Genomic DNA, 23,765 nt, shown 5'->3' on the forward strand with positions numbered 1-23,765 from the left:
AACAAATTGGAGTCTGCAGCGCAGTACCTTTAATACTTGTGGCATGCTCTAATCTCTATAATAAAATATTATTGTCAGCAGTATCAAGAGTTGCACTGAGGTCTAGCAGGACAAGCGCAGAGATAAGCCCACTGGCAGAGGTCATAAAAAAGATCATCTGCAATGTTCACTAATGCTGTTTCTGTACCTGACTGAAACTCTTCAAATAAACCATTCCTCTTCAGCTGATCAGTTAGCTGTTTAATTATTGAGAGAAAAGGAAGGTTGGAGACTGGCCTATAATTAACTAAGACAGCTGAGTCAAGTAATGAATTTTTAAGTAATGGTTTAATTACTGCCACCTTAAAAGCCTGTGGTACATAGCCAACTAATAAAGACAGATTGATCATATTTAAGATTGACGCATTAATGAATGGTAGGACTAGTAGTCATGTTGATGGTTTGGAGGAAGTAACTATTGAAATTAACTCAAAAAGATCAGTTGGACAGAAAGAGTCTAAACAAATACCAGCAGTACTGAAAGCAACAGAACATGAAGATATGTCTGAGATAGTTATGAATAATTTTTTCACTAATGGTTAAAATTTTATTTGTGAAGAAATTCATGAATACTAGGCTCAACAGAGCTCTGATTTTTTGTCAACCTAGCTACACTGATGGAAAGAAACCTGGGATTGTTCTTTTTTTTTTCAATTAGTGATGAATAGTAAGATGTCCTAGCTTTACGGAGGGCTTTTTTATAGAGCAACAAACTTTTTTCCAGGCTAAATGAACATCTTCTAAATTAGTGAGATACCATTTCCTCTCCAGCTTATGGGTCATCTGCTTTAACCTGCATGTTTGTCAGTTATACCATAGAGTCAGGCACTTCTGATTTGAGGCTTTCCTTTTCAGAAGAGCCACGGCATCCAGTCATACGCAGTGTAGATGTAAAACTAACAACAAAATAATCTACCTCAGTGGGAGCAGAGTTTAGGTAGCTGTTCTGCAGTGTGCTGGCACATTGAAGAGCATAATAATGGAAGAATTATATCCTTAAACTTAGTTGCAGCATTTTCAGAAAGACTTCTACTGTAATAAAACATATTACCCACTGCTGTGTAAGCCATTAAATGTAAAGTAAATGTAAATGTTATTAAGAAATGATCAAACAGGATGGGGGTTTTCATGAAATACTGTCAAGTCTTCAGTTTCTATGCCATATGTCAGAACAAGATCCAGATTGTGGTTAAAGTGGTGGGTAGGCTCATTTACATTTTGAGAGAAGCCAATTGAATCTAATAATAGATTAAATGTAGTGTTGATGTCATTTTCAGCATCTACATGGATGTTAAAATCACCCACTATAAATATTTTGTCTGAACTGAGCACTAAATTAGATCAAAGGTCTTAGAAAGCAGACAGAAACTCTGAGTAAGGACCAAGGGAATATAGCCATTTTTTGAATTTTTTAATTAGGGTGGACAAGGCTAAGAGTCAGAGTTTCAAATGAATTAAAACTCTGTCTGGGTCTTTGGTTAATTAATAAGCTGGAGAGGAAGATTGCTGCTGCTCCTGCTCCTCGACCTGTGCTTCGAGGATTCTGACAGTTAGTGTGACTCGGGTGTTGATTCATTTAAACTAACATATTAATTTTGCTGTAACCAGGTTTCTGTAAGGCAGAATAAATCAATGTATTGATCAGTTATTAAATCATTTACTAACAGAAAATAAATAAGTCACTCCGAGAATATGAAACAATAATTCACACAAAAATTTAACTGGATGAACTTTTTTTTAAGGAATAATATTTATTCATAACATTTAACATATTTTACTTACAGATATTTTGTCTAGAAATGAATTGTCACTGCACATCAACAGACAGAACAATACATCTTATTCAAAAAATATAAACAGAAACCAACAAACAAGTAGAAGATATCCCACCAAACATGACCTCATGCACCAATTCATCACTAAATTAAAAAAAATAATAATAATAATTATAGAAAATGAAAAGGGAAAAAAACAGAAAAAAAAACAGTATGGCAGTTCAACTGGTTGTAAGTACATTGTGCAAATACAGACTCATCTCATTAAAACAAATAACAAGACTATGTTAAAAAAAATAGTAATGACTGTATAAACCCAGGAACAGCACAGACTTAAATATCTGCCTGTGCTGGTTCTTTTTCTTATGGAACATCATAGAAAAAAAACATCCATCTTTGCGGTCATCCAACATGCAACTGATCCAAAGGAGCAGAGCTCAAGACAGATTGTGTCTCTCTTTTCCATAGTTAATTATGGATGTTTTCATTTTTTCATGCTAGAACCATATATGGGCAACATTCAGCATCACATCTGGCCAAAGGTATATATAGCACAGCCTTCGGCTTATTTGAATTGTTGCTCATGGCTACGGAGAAGGAGGTGTCTTCAGAGAATTACAGGATCCTCCCTGGCTACTACCTGTGGTCCCCTGGTACTGTAAAAGAATAAAGCAGAAAGAATACAACTACAGTTAGTGCAAAAAAAAAAAAAAATAATAATAATAATAATAGTCATATAAACAGATGTACAATCATATCAAATAAATCTAGAGCCAGTTCCAGCTTCTTTTTTTTTCTTTTTTTTTAATCTTGGAACAAATATACTTCCCACCTACAGAGTGATGAATTTGGCAGTGAAACAAACAGTCAATGTCTGCCATTTCATATTTTGATTTTTGGGAGGTCAGTTCATTTATGTATTCACTAAATTTTATCTGCATAGACTGCAATGTGACTGCTTGGTTTGCCAACTCCAAGCGAAAGGATAAAAGCTTTTATAGATAAAGTGGTTTATTTGGCACAGAAATGCGAAAACAGACCTGCATTTGAAACCTAACATGAAAATAAGGTGCCTGAAACAAGAGGAAAATGTTGACTGAAATTAATTGGGAGGAATAACTGCGGGGTTTTTTTGAGGCTCCACTAAATTAGGGATACATATTTAATAGGTTTTCGGGTTGACCATCATGGTATGTGAACTCTGTGTTGTTCTGCTTGTAGAAAATCTATAAAGATTTATGGGCAATGGATTTCTATATTGAACAAACTGAAGACTGAACTACCTAAGAGCAATGTTGCACGTTCACAGATCTGATGATATGATTACAAAATTGTTCACCAACCTGCAGCCTAGGGTGTCCTGGTGCCAGGTTCACTTATGGACATTCTTATGTTCAAACATGATGTTTGTTATGGACAAAATTTGGTTTGCACAGAAGTCCAATAACAGAACACTGCTCGGGTTCAAATCAGGCAGGCCATTCCTTCCAATCACCCTCCGGGTCTCACTGTCGTTGCCCACCTGAGTGTTCAAGTAATCCGCCGAGCGATTCCAAGAAGGCTGGGTACTCTCAACTGTCATTTGGTGCATCAGCACAGACAACAGTCAGAACCATTCCTGGCCCGAAGGCACAGGGAAACGACCCTCTCATCCACCGGTGAGGACTCTGACAATATGGGCAGCAAGCTGAGGGGATACAAGCATACCTACCCAGCCAGCCGTCTCTCCCCGAGGGCAACTCCAAACTGGAACAGAGTCTGGCTCCTCTCCAGGAGGATGGTTCCAGAGCCTAGCCTGTGCACTGAGGTGAGCCCAGCTATATCTAGTCAGTATCTCTCAACCTCACACACTAGCTCAGGTGCCATCCCCATCAGAGAATTGGCATTCCATGTCCCAATAGCTGGTCTCAATAGGCAGGGATCAGTCCTCTACCCTTGGCCACCACCCAACATATACTGTATCTGACCCCTACAGTGCCTCCTGCAGGTGGTGGGCCTACAGAAGGGTGGGCCCATGTCTGGGCTGCACCCGACCTATGGGCTAAGACCTGGCCACCAGTAACTCCCCCTTGAGCACCCTCTCCAGGCCTGGCCCCTATGTGAGGCCCCAGTAACCCTATCCCAGGCAGGGTAAACTGTTTCCTTGGTGTCTCTGCCGTAAGGTTTGTTGGAATCGCTCTTGCCTGGCCCCTCACCCAGGACCAATTTGCCATGGGAAACTGTACCAGCGGGCAAAAGCCCCTGGGATCACTGGGACACACAAACCCCTCCACCACGATAATGTGGTGATTCATGGAGAGGCATTTGTAAGCTCTGGTTGATAATGCCCTGCACATAGTTTTGTACAAAGTCAAAGCCATATTAAATGGCCACCCCACAATATTCTCAGACAACCCCAACAACTGCAAGACATTCTGTTTATGAAAAGTAAACCAGTCTTTCCACTGGGACTATTCAAGAAACAAGGTCTGTCCATAGAAAGAAGGTGGAGACAAGCTCAGGGAACTACATATTGCAGGAATCTAAAAATGAAACCAAAAAGAAAAAATCTAAAGCCCGGAGATATTTTGGTCATAATAGAACCTACTGCCCCACAAAGGCTTCTGGACATTTTGAAGAGGCTTGAAGACTTTCCAAGTCAAGGACTTATGTGTTGAGTTATCTGCAGATGGTGGCTAATTATCATTGAAAGGCCTGTAATTAAACTTTGGCTGCTACGGAGCATGTGTGTAACTAAGATGTAAGCTAAACTGTAGTCCCCGCTGGACCATTTAAATATGGCACCTTAATTTATATATGTTAGAATTGTTATGTCTGTTAATCATTACAATTTGAAGGTTCAGTTGGTGTTTTGTGAGTTGGGTTAATCACAATATAATTATAGGGTTTAACTTTCACTTAGGTGACAGACATTGCTGGACAGAAGAGCTCTCAGATTGCAGTGTGAATGTTTGTTGTATTGATGAACTTGGTTTATGAAGATCTGTGGATGGGTTTTTGCATATAAAAAACTGAACACCATTACCATTCACTCAATGAAAGTATTTTAGACATTTGTAAGTCACACTAGTTACACTACACACTGGTATGTAGGACTACAATTAGTGCATCAGTTTTATCAGTGGTTTTAAATTGAAGGTTATCTACATGAACATGCTGAATTATGTCAGTGGTTTGTCTGCTGTGTCACCAATCTACCTTCCCAGTGCAACAGCTAAAAAAAAAAAATTAGGATGAAAACTAATAATATCACAATCTCAAAGACAAAGGGTCAGTCTTATATAAGGACAAGTCATATTTGTAAATTACCAAGTTAATTACAAGTTTGAAACTGGCTTTTATGTCTGGAAAAATAAACAATTTTTCAGAAGGCATTACATTGCTATGAAAACTTTGGCAGACAATTTGATCTGGTGCAGAGCAGGTTATATTTTAGCCATCAGACACAGATATGCAATTTCATAGCATCACCATCTGTGGACTTTTTGGAGAGAGACACTTTCTTTTTCACTGAAAATTATTAAATCAGGCCCCACTCGGATCCTCGTCACTGTCTGTCTCCAAATTTTATTTGCACTTTAGACATGGAGGGTTTTGGGGGGGCAGTGTGGGCAAGCGCTGACGACCAACAGTTGGCGCTTGTGGCATAACTGTCCCCTCAATTTTAACTGCACCCTATACACCTCATTCACTCACAAACATTAACACATAGACCTACAAGTTGGGGAGGAGGAGGGGTGGATGGGTCATCTTACACCCCGATTTCTTGCGTCTCGCCCGGGGTAGGGGTCGGGTGGTTCCTTGGGGACCGGGCTGGTGGCGTCCTGGGGTCGCTGTTGGCCCTGGGGTGGGTTCCACTTGCCCCGCCTTCAGAGGGTGGGTAGCTATGGATGAATGTGTGTCTTTGTGTATTTGTCACCGTCTCCGTGAGTATGGGTGGGTGAGTGAATGTGTATGTATGGCATATCTGTGTGTGGGTAAGTATGTATGGGCATGTATGAGTATCTGTGTATAAATGTGTACACGGGTGTCTGGGTGTGTTTGTATGTATGGCTGGACCTGGGTCTGGGCCTTGTGCCTTGCCTCCTGGCCGCTCCTTGCTGGTTGCCTCCTCCCCCCTACCCCCCGGGGATGGGGGTGCCTCGGGGTTCCTGGGTGGGGCTGGGTGTTCTGGCGTGGGTACTGGCCTGCCCCCCTTGGGGGTGCGGTGCGGGGCTGCGTTGGCTTCTTCGGCGTGGGGGGGGGCTCGGTGGAGGGTCGGGCGGTCCTTGGGTGCCGTGGGCCCGGGAGCCCTGCCGCCGGCCAGTGCAGGGGGCTGGCCGCTGGGGGGGGGCTGGCTTCTCATCGCCTTGGGTTCCCTGGAGCCCTCGCTCCTCGACTGGGGGGGCTCCGTCTGAGACCACCCTCTCCCGTCTGCTGGGGTAGGTGTGCGGTTGTCTTTGGACTGAGTGGCCGGGGGTCTTCCTGGCCCTTGGTGGGCTGCTGGTGGCCTGGGGTTCTGGGGGCTTTCCATACCTGCCTCTGGCTTCTGATGGGTGGAGCTGCAGCGTTTTGCCCTCATTGGTAAGTACGTTCCATGACACAGACACAAACATGACACAGACACAAACGCCCACTCAATCACAACTCAACAAAATTGTTGGTGTGCGTAACATGCTTTGTTAGTTTTGTTTTTCACACACAAATTTATTTTTGCAAGTATTGATAGTATTTTTTTTTATATGTTAAAGTGATGAAGTATCTGATTAATAGACTTGTGCTCTTTCCCCTTTTTTTTTTGCTCCCTTTCTCTCTCCCTTTTTCTTCTCTTTATTTTCCTCTTCTTCAGCCTGTCAGCTCTGGCTGTTACATAGTATGTGGAAAAATAACTCAGATAAATAAAATAAAGGGTTAAAACAACAACAAGAAGAGCCTATTGAGAACCTATAGAGCTCATCTTGAAATAGCAAATATGTTTGGCACAACAACGCATTCAGATCACAGTTCTGCTTGCAAGATCTACCAGACATGACAGGATAAAAAAAAAAAAAAAAAAAAAAAAAAAAAAAAAAAGAAAATTATTAAATCAGATGTATAATGTTTCTGAGCTTTCTAGGCTTTTTGTCAATTGTGGCAGTAAAATGGCTTCTATCAAATGGAAGATATTCTTTTTTTTTTTTTTTCACTTTCATGTTTGGTATCTTACAGCCATATTCCCCTTACCACTGACCAAAAATCTTTTCACAGCCTCATTGTAACAACACACTTTGTTGTCAGTGAATAGTAATGAGTTCACTGTGCATTAGTAACTGGACAGTGATAAGCTTCTTACCCACTTATACTTTCTTTTCTTTCAGCTGTCAACTTCAACCTCAATAAAACTCTAGTTTGTTTGTTTGTTTTTTGATTTGTTTTGTTCTGGGTTTTTTTTTTATGAATATTTGGTATTGCTCATTTTTTTTTTTTATTTATTTCAAGAATCAGTTTATTTGCCTTAGCCACCAAATGTTTAGGTGCAGTGTGTTAAAACTGTTGGCAGCATACTGGAATTCTCATATAGTACATTACAACTGCAACAACTCATATCCATCACAGATCAGTACATTTCAATGCAATATTTCCATGCAATATGTGTGTGTGTGTGTGTGTGTGTGTGTGTGTGTGTGTGTGTGTGTGTGTGTGTGTGTGTGTGTGTGTGTGTGTGTGTGTGTGTGTGCGTGTGTGTGCGTGTGTGTGCGTGTGTGTGTGTCACCTCACCTCAACAAGAGGATGCCAGTGGGCGACAGGTTTTCGGGGATATGTAAGCATTTCACTCCAATGATCTCGACCGAGGTTGTCAGCATCATTACCAACTCGACACACACCAATGACCTCATTATGGCCTACTCTGTAGACCCCAGAGAGAGAGAGAGAGAAAAAATATGACCAGGTCCTCCCATGCTTTCCAAAAATAATAATGTCTTACATATTGGATGTGAAAAGAAAACCGACCAAGGTGATATGTTATAGAGAAAAGTTTGAGTAAATGTTTACAAATGTTCTTTGAATATAACTTAGCACAAAAAGTAAGGAAATTTGTGTTTGTACAATTATTTCTTTGTTGTAACAATGCTTCTTGGTAATAAATCTTATATTGTTGGAAAGCCTGTTCATTTCTCCTGAATGGTGCCACATTTCTAAGGAAAATGCAATTGTTGGTTGAGCAGCAGAGGTGAATATCTGGGTGGCACACATGAAAACTTTCCCAAATCTTCTCTGCCAATGCTGAACACCTTATTCTGTTGTTGACTCTTGGTTGGTGTTGTTGGAATCAATGGATTCCATGATTAAAGTGTGAAGAAACAAGACTTATTGTCAATTTAACAATGTATTCATTTAACATACAGGGACCTCAGTAGCATGTGGAAGAACCATACACAGCCACAACAGCCTGGCAATTCCTCATCATGCTGGTCACTAGCTTAGTCACACACTCTTGTGGGATGGCATCTTCGTCGAGCATTTGTCATAAGTCAGCCAATGTTGTTGTGTTGGTTGCTCTGGCATGAACAACATGCCCAAGCAGATTCCACAAGTGTTCATTGGGGTTTAGGTCTAGGTTTAGGAAGGCCATTCCATCCTCTGCACTCCCAAATTCTGGAGGTAGTGTCTGATAAACCCCACAGAGCAGGATTTATCATCTTGGAGGATAGAGTTCAGTCCCAGACTGAGGCAATATGGGATCGCCACTGGTGTCAGAATTTCATCTCGATATCTCTCTGCATACAATCCTGACTCTCAGCACTTGGGGTACCAAAAGCTCAAAACACAAATCAGTAGCAAAATAAGTTGTTTGGCATTGGCAGCGATTTGGCAAGTTTTTCATGGGTGCAGCCCACATATTCAATTCTGCTGCTCAACCCACAAATGCATTTTCCTTACAAATGTGGCACCATTTAAGGGGAAATGAACAGGCTTTCCAACAGCATGAGATCTATTGCCAAGAAGCATTGTTACGACAAAGAAATATTTGTACAAATGTCCTTACTTTTTGTGCTAAGTTTATTTCATTCTTTTTGCCATGCAGCAGGTGTAAATTAAAAGTGACTCTTGCACAAGCCATAGAAATTACTGTATAATTTATATAAACTTCCTAACCGATCATAATCCATCACTGCAATCAAAAGGCTGATCTGCTCTATGTTTTCTGGAGGGACATCAAAGACAATGGCCTCATTATAAATTGGATTCAGAGTGTTCCTCTTTGTTGACGTCTTCCTCTTCTTCAGTCTGCGACCATCACACATTAGTGAAACCTTCACATATGGATCTACAAACAATGAGACAAACAAAAAAGAATAAATTTCATTTACATTTGGGATATCAGTGGGGTGCTGCAGTCACAGTCAGTATCCATTTTTAATTACCAGATGCACCAGTGATATCCATGGCCTTGAGGTTGCGAGCCTTTATCATGGTAATGGTCAATCTGCCCGCAGTAGGCAAGTAACAGAGTGAAAACATCAGATCCCCAAGGTCCACATTATCCTAAAAGACACACAAATTTATTAATTCTAAAATGAGCTTGATTATGTATTATTCTGGTAACAAATGGTCATTTATTTACACTGTAAAACTTTTCTGCAAATGCTCTTTTCTGTCTCATTGCTCTAATAAAAGCCTCCCATATTTCACCTGACACAGAGACTTCAATTCAGTTGCTGCTTATCGCTAGTGCTTTAAATAACCACCAAAGAAGTGAGAACCAGGAAAGCACACAAATGTGTGTGTGGTGAAGACACCTACAGTTGAATCTCTCTTTCTGATCTACTGCTACATTATGTTAGGGAGATTGTGTTGGTATTTTGTGTTGGTATTTCAGGTGTCATCAACTCATCATCATCATGTGATCATTTACAAAGGCAACTTTAGTGAATTTAATCAGTGTAAAAATAAACACTGAAATCTAAGGATCTACAGCACTGACTTTTCCTGTCCATAAACTGTTGGTTGGGACCATGACATCAAACTGTACTGGGAAATCAAAGACATTTTTATGAAAATCTCAAACTAAAAGTTACAAAGCCACATATGAATGTTCTGTTGCTGCAGCCAAAAGATGTATGCTAAGATGCCTTTGCAATTAAGTTTGCTTAAGCCGTGCAGTATAACCAAATACTTATTATAAATTGTCTAATGTATCTTAAGTGCTAGTTTTAGGTGAATCTGTTAAAAGGGAGGTGGCTACATTATTGTAATTTTATCTCTTGTCAAGAGGGACATATCCAAACAATTGGCATACGATTTCTACAGCATCTCTTAGGTGTGTCAGAAACATTTAGATACTGTGTGGTTATTTGTCTTGGTTAAGATACAAATAATCTGTGATATGACATCTTGTTTTTCTTTGTGAGTGCGTATATCCGAGTTCTGCGTGTAAAAAGAAAAAGCCATGGACAGAGAGAAAGAAAAACGATATCACCCATGATATCCTGAATTGCACTTGTATCTTTTGCTGCAATCACGATCAAGTACTCATCAAGGCTTTTAAATGTGAATGATGAATTAACTCACAAACGCCTCCAGAAAATGCATTCCACATCACAGAAGGATCTTACAGGCATTACACGCTTCATGGTCTGAGGGCTGTGATACAGGTGGGAAGAAAGAGATTATCGCTGTGTTTTATGTGCTCCCCAAAATCTCTTTGGCATCAGATAGCATGTAATATCTGCAGGTTGAATGTCACGCTGAGAGTTTCTGATAATAAGGCTGTACCTCATACTTTACAGCTCAGCTATACTGTGTATTTACAGCCCAAACCATGAAATGATAAATAAACCAAAGAAGCCACAAGCAATCATCCCTTATCAGTAATAGATTATATAGCTTTTGTCTGTACTGAGAGTGTCATTCTCAAATTCAGAAAAAAATAACACATGTTCTTCATTAATCTACAATCTGCTTCTATTGCAAAGCTAAACAAGCCAAAATCTGGCAATGACACACATCAATATGGTCAAACCCACTGGCAATCAAGACTTAATGATATTTGATTCTTTTCTATCAAATGGGCTCTGTGCACTGGTTATAAAATATCCTGTCTCTGTACTGGTGTCCAAAGATAATTTATGAGGATATATGTGTGGGGCATCTGTGCAAATGCCTGAGAACAAGCATTTGTGCAAGTGTAAGAGTCTGTGTGTGCTCTATGTGTTTGTGTATTTGTGTGCATTAGCTGGGTGTTGTGAAACTGACAAAAACTGAACCGTGTGAGAATGGAGCATTCCAGATTCTGTTAATCACTGGTTCCCATCAACCACCTGCCACACACCATTCTGTTCCAAACAGGCAACATTGATTAGCAATCAGTTATATGGGGCACAAGTGCACTGACCCAGTAAACATCCCCAAGTTGACAGATCAAAACATATCATAGCTTTTGTAAACATTTTCCCCTGAAGTTGCTATTTGGCACACTGATGTATCTTCATGCCATTTTCTCAGCATCTCCTCCTCCCTGTTCACTTCTCACTTTTGTGTTTCCAGTATCTTCTGCCTCAAAAGATGTTATTTTACTGTCTGTGAGCACCTCCACCATTCTGTGCCCATTAGCACTAGTCAGAATGCATACTGTATAATATGCATTATATATTTGCATTTTTGAGAAAGCTACTTCTTTTTGTTTTACTTAAACCAATTTATTTGTATCCTGAAAGTGGGCACAGCTGGTGACTTTGTCATAGGTGGGTTAAAACAGGTGTGTCCAAGTGCGTGTGTGTGTTTGTGCATGTGACAAAAAGAGAGAGAGATGGTGGGAAAAAAGACAGGCAGAGATAGATAAAGAGAGAGAGAGAGAGAAGCAGAAAGATTCCGGCTGTCAGTATTTTTAGAGGCCATGAGTAGGAAGCTGTTAATGGTCTTTGGCACACTGAATGTGAGACTTTATGCACTAAAACCTTAGCTGCTATCAGTAGCCTATAAATTAGACAGGCGTGGACCATGCCACAAATTGGAGCTCTGCACTGTCTTAATTTGAATTGCCATGACAATTAAAAGCACAAAATAAAATCACATATCTACATTTCAATATGGTTACATCGACAAGATCAAAAGGAAAGAAGAAAAGGAAAAAAGTCTGTGCTTTTACCACAGGCAACAGAATGTATGGATAAATATGATAACCTTAACGAGAAGAATGCAAATGCATTCTGGTCATGCAGAAAATGTCATATTATAAAATACAATCACTGTTTTGAAATAATACTGGGGATTATAAAATGTTGGCTCATAGGCATAGGAGAAATTGCTGTGACTTAGTTACTTACTCTTGTTCTAACAAAGAATGATTTTTTAAAAACTAAAAAAATAACCAAGCACATGATGTTAGTAGATTTAGTATTTAGTTGAATAAATCTCTCGCAGGAGTATTTCTCCTATTGTTAAGCAGGATGGGCAAATATACAACATCTATATGTAGAAATAAGCTGTTACTCTGAAAGAAAGCGTGATTGTGAAATGAAAATATAAATTCAACGATGTAGCTCCTTACGCAAGAGATAAAGGCAGAAAAACAGGTTTTACATTACTACTGGCCAGTGTATCAGGAACACAGACTCTGCTAACTAATGTACTAACCTTATTAAAAATTATATGGCTGCAGTACAGACATTTGCAAATGATGTAGCAATGTAGGAGACAAGCCTAGACACCAACACAGGCAGATGATGCCCTTCTGATTAGATTAAGAAGAGACAGACATATGCACAACACACACACACACACGCACACACAAACAAACATGCACACACACGCGCGCGTACACACACACACAAACACATACATGCGCGCACACATACACACACACACCATAAACAGCTGCTCAGTCATATAATCCCATGCTGTTTCAGTCTGTTGTAGAAGAGGCTTCATGTTTTGCTAGAAATTAACTGTCAATTCTCAAAGTTCAGCAAAATCAAAATATTGTTTTTAATAAAGTAAAGTACATTTGGTTATAGCAACACTATGCTCACCAAATATTTCAGAAACCTGCAACACTGGGGCAACACACCAAAGCAGTCAGATAAATTCCAAAGACACTCCACGTCTTATCAAAATCATTTTCATCAGAAGGTTAATTATGTTCCCTGGTAAACATTCTTCACAGTTTCCAGACTGACTGACTGCGGCTGTTCCTGTTGGACTGCCAGACTTATTGTTTATTAAACAACGTCGCCATGTTTAAACCAAGATTTGCATACTTCCGCAAGTGAGATCATAACCAATATTGTACCTGATAGCTGATCTCATCTAAATTCAACCAATGTTGTTTAAAAATATAGTTTTCCTTTAAACAGCTGTGCTTCATTGATCTTGTTTTGTTGAGTTCCCTCGGATCAATTGTTTCCTGCGATCAATTGCAAACAGAATAACAGGATCAGTTGCATGTTACAGCTGTTTAAACTCAATAACTGAAATGTCTGTTAATAAAACAATCACTGGAAGCACAAGCCTATGAATATAAACCTATATATATATTTGTCAGAGATCTTTTACCTCTACAGGAGGTTAGTGGGAACAGTCAAATCATCATAAAGATCTTGTATAGCTAGACTAGTAATGCAGAAAAGAAAAAGAAAGAAAGAAAGAAAGAAAGAAAGATAGAAAGAAAGAAAGAAAGAAAGAAAGAAAGAAAGAAAGAAAGAAAGAAAGAAAGAAAGAAGAAAGAAAGAAAGAAAGAAAGAAAGAAAGACATACTGAAGTACCCCTTGTACCCAAGCCAGTTTTTTTTTCTTTTTTCCTCTTGTTCTGTTTCTTTCTCTCTCACACACATTGTATTTATGTTGATGTATATACACTGACAGTCTGAACATTTTCTTACTGTGCAATTGCATACTCCACAGATCTAAGAGAAACTGGTCCTAACAAAATGAGATTTACAAACACGCAGTTAGTAAGGTAGCTGGCAAGAGGCCAGTAATCCTGTTGACCTTAAAAAAAAGTCTCAAAGGGTTTAATTTACTCATGGTAAGCATGACGTTCCAGCAGAGTGCACTGAATTTAGATAAGTGGTAGCAGATGCACTAAAAGTATTTACCAAAATTGCCCCAGCCCTTCATCTGTCTGTAATAGTTACTGAATCAAGGATTGTTTAAAAAAGGAAGGTACAATGATAAACAGCCTTCTAAATGCATCTTGATCTCTACCCCTCCCAAAAGTGCACATTAAAAAAATCTATTGCTTATTGTTCTACAAAGAACATAAAGGCCATAAATAAAAAAAGTGCAGTGCAGATATCAGAGATGTCTTGTACAGTAACATTTTGCATTGGGGTCACTATGTCCAGTATTGATCAGATGCTTTCTCCATTGTTACAAGTCTTTCTATCTCATCAGTAGAGACAGAGACAGCAAAGTAAAAGAAATCATCTTTTTTTTTTTCAAACACAGACCTGTTCACCTTACTTATCAACTAATTATTCTCTTGTTTTTTCAGGGCTGACAAGTGATAAAAGAAAAAACAGTCATTTTTATTTCATACTTTGTACTGTCAATGTGAGACAGAGGGACACATCTCTACCTCTCCATGCAGCTGTCACACACAGCCTTTGTTGGAAAAAGTTAAATATAACCTGGAGGTTCTAAGTAAATCTGACATAATTATGACCAGATGTTCTAACTCACCGAGGAGACAGACTGGATGTCCCGACAGAGTTTTGTCTCCCTGGGGAAATCTGCCAGATCCAGGAAGTTGTCCACCACCACTTGACCAATAATGTCATGGCGTGAAAAGCGGTCGAAGTCATAGACACTGAAGTGTAGCTTTCGTGTGGGAAGCTCAGAGTATGCCACAGGAAACAGGAAGACCTCGTCAAACACAGGGTTGAGCGTCTTGCGGTGCACCTTGGTCTGGTGCTTGGTCTTTCGATCAGGCAGCAAGTAGATCTTAACATAAGGGTCAGAGGTACCTGAGAAGTCCTTGGCTGGGAGGTCCTCCGCTTTGTGGATCTTAACTATTAACTGTTCCAGGTCACAGTCATATTTGAGGATAAAATGGAGGCGCCCGCAACCTCCGTCTCTTCGACTTCCTTCGTCCCCCTCCAGGGAGCGTTGTTTGTAGAGCTCGGGTTTGAGGCGGCCGAGGCCCAGGCCCATTCCAGTGAGGGAGTCCTGCCTTTGGAACTGGGCCACGTTGAAGTCTGGGTTAGAGAGGTTCATATGTCTGCGAATGGATCCGTGACTGTACACAGAGGAAATCAGCAGCAAACAAAATCATACAACATTCACAATAAGGAGAAGTAATGCTGAAACATCAGCTGCATATTTCTGAAGTAACATCCATAATGGAAAATTATGCATGTTATAATTCATGTCTAGTGCTTACTTGTCACTGCAAAAACACATTGTACCTTATGACATAGTGTATAGCCTGGCAGAAAGAAAGCATAGCGTTTTGTGTGAGTTTTTGAATTGTAACGTGTTTCTCTTACTCTAATCTGCAACTGACATTCATGTTTCAGATACCTAACCTCATCAAAATCCTCATTTAACCAAGCCTCTTAGCTACCTAACCCTAAGTATACATAACTTAAGAGTTGTTTTCCTTTATTGAAATCTTTACGCACCATTAATTGTACTGTAGCTGTTGCATACATAGAAAGTGACAATCAAAACATGTTGGCAGGAGTCATGATTAACCTATCATTTTGTCTTGTTGCTGTCTTGTTTTATTGGGAAAAGCAGCAGTACACAGAGCAGTTCAAATACCAGTGTTTTTAACAGAGATCAGAAGTGTTAGAAGTGTTTTTGGTGTGAAAAATCTTGCATTTTTGATGGATGCAAATAAATCAACAAATACCCCATACTGACCCTATTTCAGACATTGAGCGTCCAGAGGGTGGGGGTTCAGTGGTCTGTCTCTGCATTCGAGGGTTAGTGTGAACTCCATCTTCCCGGCTTTTACTCTGGGCGTCCAGTGGTATATCTGGAGATGTGTGGCTGATTTTCATAGCTGCCTCTGGTGTGGCCATGGCCACAGGTGGTGGTGATAGAGGAGTCACAGGAGCCTCCACTGAAACAACAGAGGCCACAGGAGTAGGCTCTCTGGCAATGGAACAATGTGATGATTCACGGCGGTTGTGCATCGGGGGGTCCACGGCTGTGTAAACTGGCTGTCTGGGTGCAGGCTGTGATGGCAGAGGGCTCATAGTGGGGTTGAGGTGCCCATGGGCTTCCTTGGTAGTTGGGGAGAGACCACGCTCCCGCCATGGTATCCAGCAGAGCTTCCATGAGACAAAGAGGGAGACCCCAAAGAGGGCCAAGCCACAGGCAGTCACCACCAGTGACAGCAGACTCACTGATATATCTGAAAAGAGAGATCAAGATCTGACAGTAAATAAAGTAAAATTTATCTATTTGCATTCTATTTGTGCTTTCTTGAGTCTCTTGTGCTCTCTTGGCTACTGCAGGGATAACAGAAGAAGAATGGTGTGAACAGAAGCAGAATTAACTCTCTTCTGTGAGCACGCTTGGTAGTGTGAAACTGTCAGTGAATTATTTTAATTGCAACAATTTAATATGTTTCCAGCAAATTTTTAAAGTGCTAAACCCAAGGCTACAACCTCTTCATTAATGTAAATTATCACGTAATTAAATGTAAAAGTATAAAATGCAGTTTGCAGGAAGGACATTTATAGGAAATTATATATGGTTGATGGTAGAAACCAATTTGACAAAGACGGGAAAATCGTTAAATCACATTTTATACAAAACAGAAAGAAAACCTTGCTGAAAACAGATGACAGATTTATAAGAGAAATACTGTCAAATCCCAAAATTCAAGTATAAGACGACTCACAAAGCTGCTCCAAACAGGTAGGAGTTGAAGGGCTCCTAACAGCTACTCCATCTCTTCTATTAAATCAGTAGTTCCACAAACCATACATCAACAAACTGAAGATGTGAGTCTAAAGATACCAGTTTTGTAAAATTAAAGTTACTCCACTGTTGCTGTTCACGCATGTACATCATAAACCGTTGGGTTTGTATGGACACAGTACTTGTGGGCAACAACAGGAGCAGTGACTGTGGGAGTATGAAAAGTTTTACTGGCATATCACTCCAGGTCTTCGTCTGTCAAGTAAGAGTTCATAGTTTCAAAGCATGACACTGAACATTTCTTCAGCGCATTGCATTTGTTTACAACAGCGCAGGGTGTGCAAGTCACCATGGAAAGGGAGATGCAGTGTGAACCAACAGAGTCATCAAGGGCTTCTGAATCATCCCTGCTCTCAAGAAGCAAACGTACTCAAAAAACAAAGATAACTGCTGCAATGCCTCTATGCAATAATTACATGAATTATGCGATTTTTTTTTTTTTACAAATATGAAATGAAGTTATATCATCACACATATAAATTACTCAGTTACATTACAATTTACACAGTCTTTTTTTAATGAGCTTTACATCTCTCTTGTCTCTGTTATGTTTGATGTTTCTCCCTATGTTACATTTAACCATGTGCTACAGCTGGCGTCTCTGAGATACCAAACAGAAGAAATGGGCCTCTGTAGGGGACTTTAAATGTCACAAGTTCAAATGTAGTCTGAGTAATTTTCATAAAATTAATTAAGGTTTTAATTAAAGTTTGAAGTTGATAAAACAAGTTTCAGATTTTTTGCATCCTAATTGGTGTCATATCGCATCCCACAAGGATGTTATGCTTTTAAGATACTGTTTAATATCTGAAATTGAATAATGTGTTTTTACGCAATATGTTATTTTTAGAAGCAATGTCAGTGAAGAAATCCAGAACAATCTTATACACTATTTATGTCAGCTAATGTGTCAGTACTAGATGTTAGGTTATTATGGGCTTTGTCATAAAGGATCAGGTGAAGAGGACCCAAATGCACTAATCAGGTACACAAAATAACAGAAAGTGAGTCTTAGATTTTGGCTGAACACAAAATCCAAAACAATAAAAAAGGCTCACATGGTGGTGAAACAGAAATCCCAAAATATAACTATGTAGCACATTAAGAAAAATGGACACTATAATTTAAGGGATTAAGGGAAGGATGCAACTATATATGCTGAGGACTGGCAGGGGATTAGGAACCAAACTTACAAAACGCAAATGAAAACAATCAAGACAATCACAGAAGTAAAAACAGAAGCAACACACCAGAGAAAACTATCAAAGTAAAACAGGAAATAATCCAGAAGACCTACTCAACATGATTTAGTACAAGTAAACAATGAAGATGCACTCAAGACAGAAACCAAAATGCAATGACATCACAAAACTGAAAGAAATCAAGTATAATGAACCCAAAGCAGGACCCCAAAAATCAAAAAAGAAACCAACGTTAAATGATATTTAACAAGAATCTAAAGCTTGAGAACATAACCAATCAATGAGTGACAGGGTCACATTAAAATAAGGACAGAGGACATTTCTGGGATTATGTCTATTTTAGAGCTATTATGCATGTTTAATTATGGAAATATCAAAGACATACGCTTTCTATAAGCTAAAGTCCCTCACTCCCTGAGCTCTTATCCATCCTTGAGCTTTTCTGAGGCAAAAAAAAAAAAAGAAAAATGATTAAGTGGTACTTACTATGACTATTCATCATGAAGATAACAGAAGAAATAAATGCTGTTCATACGTGTGTAAGTTCATAAGTGTATTCATTGTCAAAAAAATACTACACATATTGATGTTGTGCTTTACCTCTACATCTTTATAAAATCTAATTAAACAATACAGCATTTTATACTCTTAAGCATATAGCTCAAAAGAAGTGTCTCCAGTGCATCATTAATTGTAATCAGTAATTTTTAAATGCATGTGCACTGTTAGGTCATGGCCAGTACGGCGTTTTCCTTATGCCCTTGTTGTATTATCAGGACTACCATCACTAATCATTCAGTCGTTCAGTCAGTCACCTCTGATGCTATTCAGCTGCCTGCCTGCACCAGCGCAGCATTTACAGCTATCAGCTGATGCCTGGCTGATCTTTCATGGGATGCATTGAGTCACATATGCACACCAGTCACCCTAGCTCTAAAAATCTAATTAAAAAAGAAATAGAAAATATAAACCACAACTGTTTATGTTTTGCATATCTTCCAAGACATATAGTTTCCCAGACATGGATTGAGCCTAGTTGTAGACCATAAACTGATTTTTTTTTTCTTTTAATCTGAGATACCTGCTATTAATATATTGTACTATGACTGACTAAAGTGGTTGTTTTCACATTTTTCTCATGCTACATAATTATAAGAATTAAGTATGAATTGGAAAAAAGATTATATTGAATGACAAAAATGTGAAAGTGGTTATTTGCATAAGTCAATCACATCATGAGATACATAATAATTAATAATGATTTGTGCTGTATGTTTAACATTTACCAACAGAGAAAATAGGTAATTATATGCAGTTTTTTGTATTTATTTTCCTTATGGGTTTCTACCCGGCTCCCCTTCAGCGAGCTCCCAGCATCACAACCACCTGCCCTGCACCCACTGAAGTCCCCTCTGGTTTCTAGCTGCCATCCTCTTATTGGCCTGCTCTGAGGAGCCTTCTGGTTTTCAGTTAGTTAACCTTAACTAAAGATGACTCTGGTTTCCAGCTACCATCCTGTCTACTACCTCACCCAACAGCCAAAAACACCTGAACTCTTCTGCAACGTCAGTCTCCATTGCTCAATCCATCCGCCTGACCTCTTCTGTCCTGGCTCATCAGCTGAGGTCTCTTGTTTCTCCCCTTTCAGTTCCCAGGGTGCCCACCCAAGCTTTCCTGCTCTACCATTGTCCACTACTTCTCCTAAGCTTTGATACCATCTATCTGACTCCCAAATCCCAAAACTCGTTCCCCTTTGTCTCTGTTTAATGCTTCGCAAGTCTTTGTATGCTGCTCTGTGTCAAATACAAAGCTGCTGTTCTAACAGCAGTTACTTGCATTTATTTCATGTAAAATGAAATAAATCTTGATCTTTAAGGTAATTTTACTTTTTGAAAAGCCCAAGCTCTTGCACAGTGTTTTTAAAAGAACCAGTCTGCTGTATCCACCTGACTATATCTATTTTTGTCTATGCGAGGGCAGTGACACAGATTATTCCCAGTTTATGTGCTGACTATGCAACAGGCTATTATTTGCCCATAGTAATAAAGCAAACATATACTGTGTCCTTCCATGTGTGTACATACAGATGAGGCTTATGAAGACTGGTATTAATTTTCAAAAGAAAAAATCCCTCAAATGTTTAATCATTAAGTTATTATTATTCATAACAATGAGTAAAGTTATCCAGTTTCAGTTTTTAGAGAAAGTAATGATTGCTTTCCTGATTAACCTATTGCTGTTAAGCACAGCGTGTTATGAAACCTTATGAAACCTCCAGGAAGTCAAGTGATTTTTTTTTTCAGTGATGCACTTAACAAAAAGATGGTAATCATGAGGTGTATTACATCAAGGAGACTTGCTGTTACACAGTTAAACTGAATACACAATTTTAATTTGGCAGCAGCCAAGTAAAAGTAGCTTATATCAGAAATTTTAAAACCGTATACTAATCCTCTCCCATATTACAGCTGACTGATATCATGTTACATTTATAAGACCCAAACTATTTCCTGAACTCATCGCATTTAATCCTCTCATTTTGTTTCTTTTTAATTGCACACTATAACAACAGAACATCTTGGCTATCAAGATACACTTTTTTTTTCTTTTTTACTGATTTTTTTTAATGAAAGAGATTAAGAATTTTGAAGTTTAGTATTTGCATATATAAACTACTGCTTCCACTCACAGAGCTGTAAACAGATTATAGCTCTTTCTGTTTTGAGTCTGAGTGGTTCATCTGATTGATCATAGACAGAAGAGCTTTTTTGTGTTTTTCAGAAAGGTAATTAAAATTGCACCATATCTTATGCAGAGAGCATGTGTGATAAGCCAAATTATTCTTCATAAGTGCAAGCTTTACATCTGATGTAAAGCCCAGACTTGAAATTAAGAGTTTGAGGTCAATGAGAAAACACATCAATCACATGACTGATTTAGCCACAGCAAGCAAGAGAATACTTACTTAGCACTAATGGTTTTTGCAGTTTTCACTATATGCTGTAGGTAAGGTAACCCATCCTCCAAATCCCACAGTCCTGCAATTAGGACTGGCTCTGTGTGTGGGAGCTGTCATAAGACCTTGCACAGGAACACAGACCAACTGTCCTTTCTGCACTGTGAAATTCTGTGAATACCAGAGTATGTGTGATTTGGGAGAATAATGTGGAGAAATTGAGGGACTTGCCATCTGAGGACGTTGAGCCCACAGTCGGTTTGGCAGGCCGCCCAAATGCTGCCTGGTGCAGAAGAAGCTATAGACATCTGGAGGGATTTAAAGACTACATTGGAACAAAGAGGGTGGACCAATTTTAGTGCACAGGACCTTCAAAGGTGTGATAGTGTAGGAGGCAAGCAAGTACTGAAAAGGCAATGTATGTAACCTCTGGGATGTTGTTATTTTCCCTAAGAATACCTCTCTGTAAGTAAAAACATCTTAAAATTTCCATTTTTTAGTTAATAGTTAATATCCAGACAAAGAAAACAACATAATATGTTACACATGTAAGTGGTTATGACTGGATGTCCCCAAGGCTTTAAAGGAATAGTCCTGCGTTTCTGCAAATGTGCTTTTTTGCTTGCTCGTTGAAAGATGAAAAGACTAATTGCACTCCATGTCTGTTAAATATAAAGCCGTGCCTATAAACTATGAAACTTGGCTCTGTTCCAAGGTAACCAATTCCTCCTGCCAGTATCTCTAAAGTTGATTAATTGCCATTGTCTGTTAAGTAATAATACTGGTTTTAAAGTGTAAAAATTAGAAGTTGTGATTTATTAAAGGAGTTCGTGCTTTAGACAGATGAAAGTAAATATTTTCTGTTCCTGCTTTATGTCCGTGTTCTGGGCTAAGCTAAGTGGCTGCTGGCTTCAGCAGGACAGGAATGAGATTGGTGTTAAACTTCTCAAATAACAGCTAGTAAGACTGCCGATAAATATAGCGTTCAAAGTGGCTGACTGTTCCTTTAAATGACGTGTTACATACACATATTCATTTTCCTTTCGTTTCCCCTTCTTTTTTCATTGGTCCTTGATATTTTATGATCTTTTGAGAAAAAATATTTGTAAATATGTTTCCATCATTCATTCAAGTCAGTTCTGAAATCAAAATAATGTTTTATGCTCAGCATATTTGTAAAACGCATTTAAGAGTAGTACACCTTCAGCCTGAACTCTAGGTGGAAGGGTGCCTGTCCTCTGTCTTTTACTTATTTTCTTTGTTATTCTCTTATGGGTTTCTGCCATCATGCTGAGTGACACATTCCGACTGGAACAGAAATTAAACCCGCAAGCCCTACTGATAGCATCAGTAACCCCACGGGCTGTCCCCACCATTTCACTTTTGAAAGTGTCAGTGTAAACGACGAGAGAAGATCGGTCTATATGATGAATGAGGAATAAAGGAGAGAGCTGGGACTTGGGGGGGGGGGGGGGGGTAAAGCGGACAAGAACAGAAGAAAGGGATGCAGGGTTTGGGGGACTGACGATTTACAAAGTATTGTCGTGATGAATATAATCATTGATGCAAACTAAGGAAGCAGAATGAATGCAGGGGTACATGCAGGAATTACGCTTTCTTGCGCCTCCAAATAACGCTTTCACACACGCACAGACACTAATTTATGCATGCCATTTAGGTAAATGTGTATACCCTAAGTGCTGATAATTATGAAGAGATACAGGTCAACTCTAAATCTAATTAGAAAAGGCAAATCCTTCACGTTGCACAGAGGTTTTAAGTAAGAATTAAATTAGAGGCAAACTTTCAAAGAAGTAAGGCTCAGTGTGTGTGACACGCTAGTAAATGCACGAAGTCAGGGCAACTCATCCAGGGAAGCATATCCAGTTTTTTTTTTTTTTCTGTTGAGTGTTTTTCGAAGACTAACCTACACAATGTCACGGCCAGCATCGTGTAATGGAAATAAGAAAAATCGGATCTTTCTGAAAAAGACACCGTTTAACTGGATTGGTGAGCTAATTGCTGCGAGAAAAAATTGTGCAGTTCTTTTGGTCAATTACTTTTTTATATTATAAACTACTTTTGGTCGTGAAGTAGTCTAATCAAGCTGGGGGCACCTATATTGTCTTCTAGGCGTGTGATGTTCTATGAAAGAAGTCAAATGCGAGTTCAGTTTAATTCAGTGCAGTCACTGAATCAAGCTTGCAAATGATGCCTCACCTGAATCCGTATAGCGGGGTCTGGCGAGATCTCGGAAATAGTAGATAAAATCCAGGCAATTTTCATTCTGCACTTCCCCCTTCGAACAAAGATCTGACAAGAGTTCAAGCGCCTTTTGACAAATCTCGTCATCTCTGTCTCCAGGCATTTCCCACCAGCATCCTTATAAATGGAAGGTCTCTTAGGCACCACCACACCACACCACTCCGCCCGCCTGACAGTCACCTATTCCACGTTACTCTGCACGCAGCTTCAGGAGTCAACCACTCATCCAGGGGCACGCCTTCCCACACGATGAAATCGACAGACACCGTGTATTGGAAAGAACGAAAAAACACTAGTCCAACTAATCCAGAAGGCAAAAAAATCCTAACAGACATGTGCAGCAAAAAGAGTTTTTATGTAACATACAGTCAAACGGTCCTCTCACTCTGCTGGTTGAAAGCCACCGGTTGAATCCACGCACCGCCTCTGCGGCGCCGAGCGCTGTCCAACGTGCTGAAAATGTGTGCGCGGAGTCGCTTTGCACAACGCGGTCCCGTTGGCCGTAATCCGTTATCTTAAGGGGTTCGAGCGGTAACGATAGCAGGAAAAGTTGAGCAGCACTTCACTATACTGAGGAATAACTGGATTCGCCCGCACTGATACCGGTAGCTTGCCTCTGTTCTTTTCTAAGACG

General features: G+C 39.5%; 1 protein-coding gene across 2 annotated transcripts; it reads right to left on the reverse strand.

Moving 5' to 3' along the window:
- Positions 1 to 1,944: 1,944 nt before the first annotated feature.
- On the reverse strand, positions 1,945 to 23,482 carry syt9a (synaptotagmin IXa). Of its 2 annotated transcripts, XM_030723879.1 has the most exons (7): positions 23,087 to 23,482; positions 15,641 to 16,136; positions 14,456 to 15,011; positions 9,200 to 9,320; positions 8,931 to 9,102; positions 7,551 to 7,680; positions 1,945 to 2,470 (listed from the first exon to the last, which is right to left on the reverse strand). In XM_030723879.1, the coding sequence occupies exons 1-7, from the start codon at positions 23,232 to 23,234 to the stop codon at positions 2,402 to 2,404; spliced, it is 1,692 nt and encodes a 563-aa protein (XP_030579739.1). In that variant the 5' UTR covers positions 23,235 to 23,482; the 3' UTR covers positions 1,945 to 2,401. The 2 variants fall into 2 exon arrangements, with proteins under 2 accessions (XP_030579739.1, XP_030579747.1); XM_030723887.1 differs by lacking the exon at positions 1,945 to 2,470 and having other exon boundaries at positions 7,542 to 7,680.
- Between the last annotated feature and the right edge of the window lie 283 nt (positions 23,483 to 23,765).

This window comes from Archocentrus centrarchus, chromosome 3 (genome assembly GCF_007364275.1).
Source record: "Archocentrus centrarchus isolate MPI-CPG fArcCen1 chromosome 3, fArcCen1, whole genome shotgun sequence".
Lineage (NCBI taxonomy): Eukaryota > Metazoa > Chordata > Actinopteri > Cichliformes > Cichlidae > Archocentrus > Archocentrus centrarchus.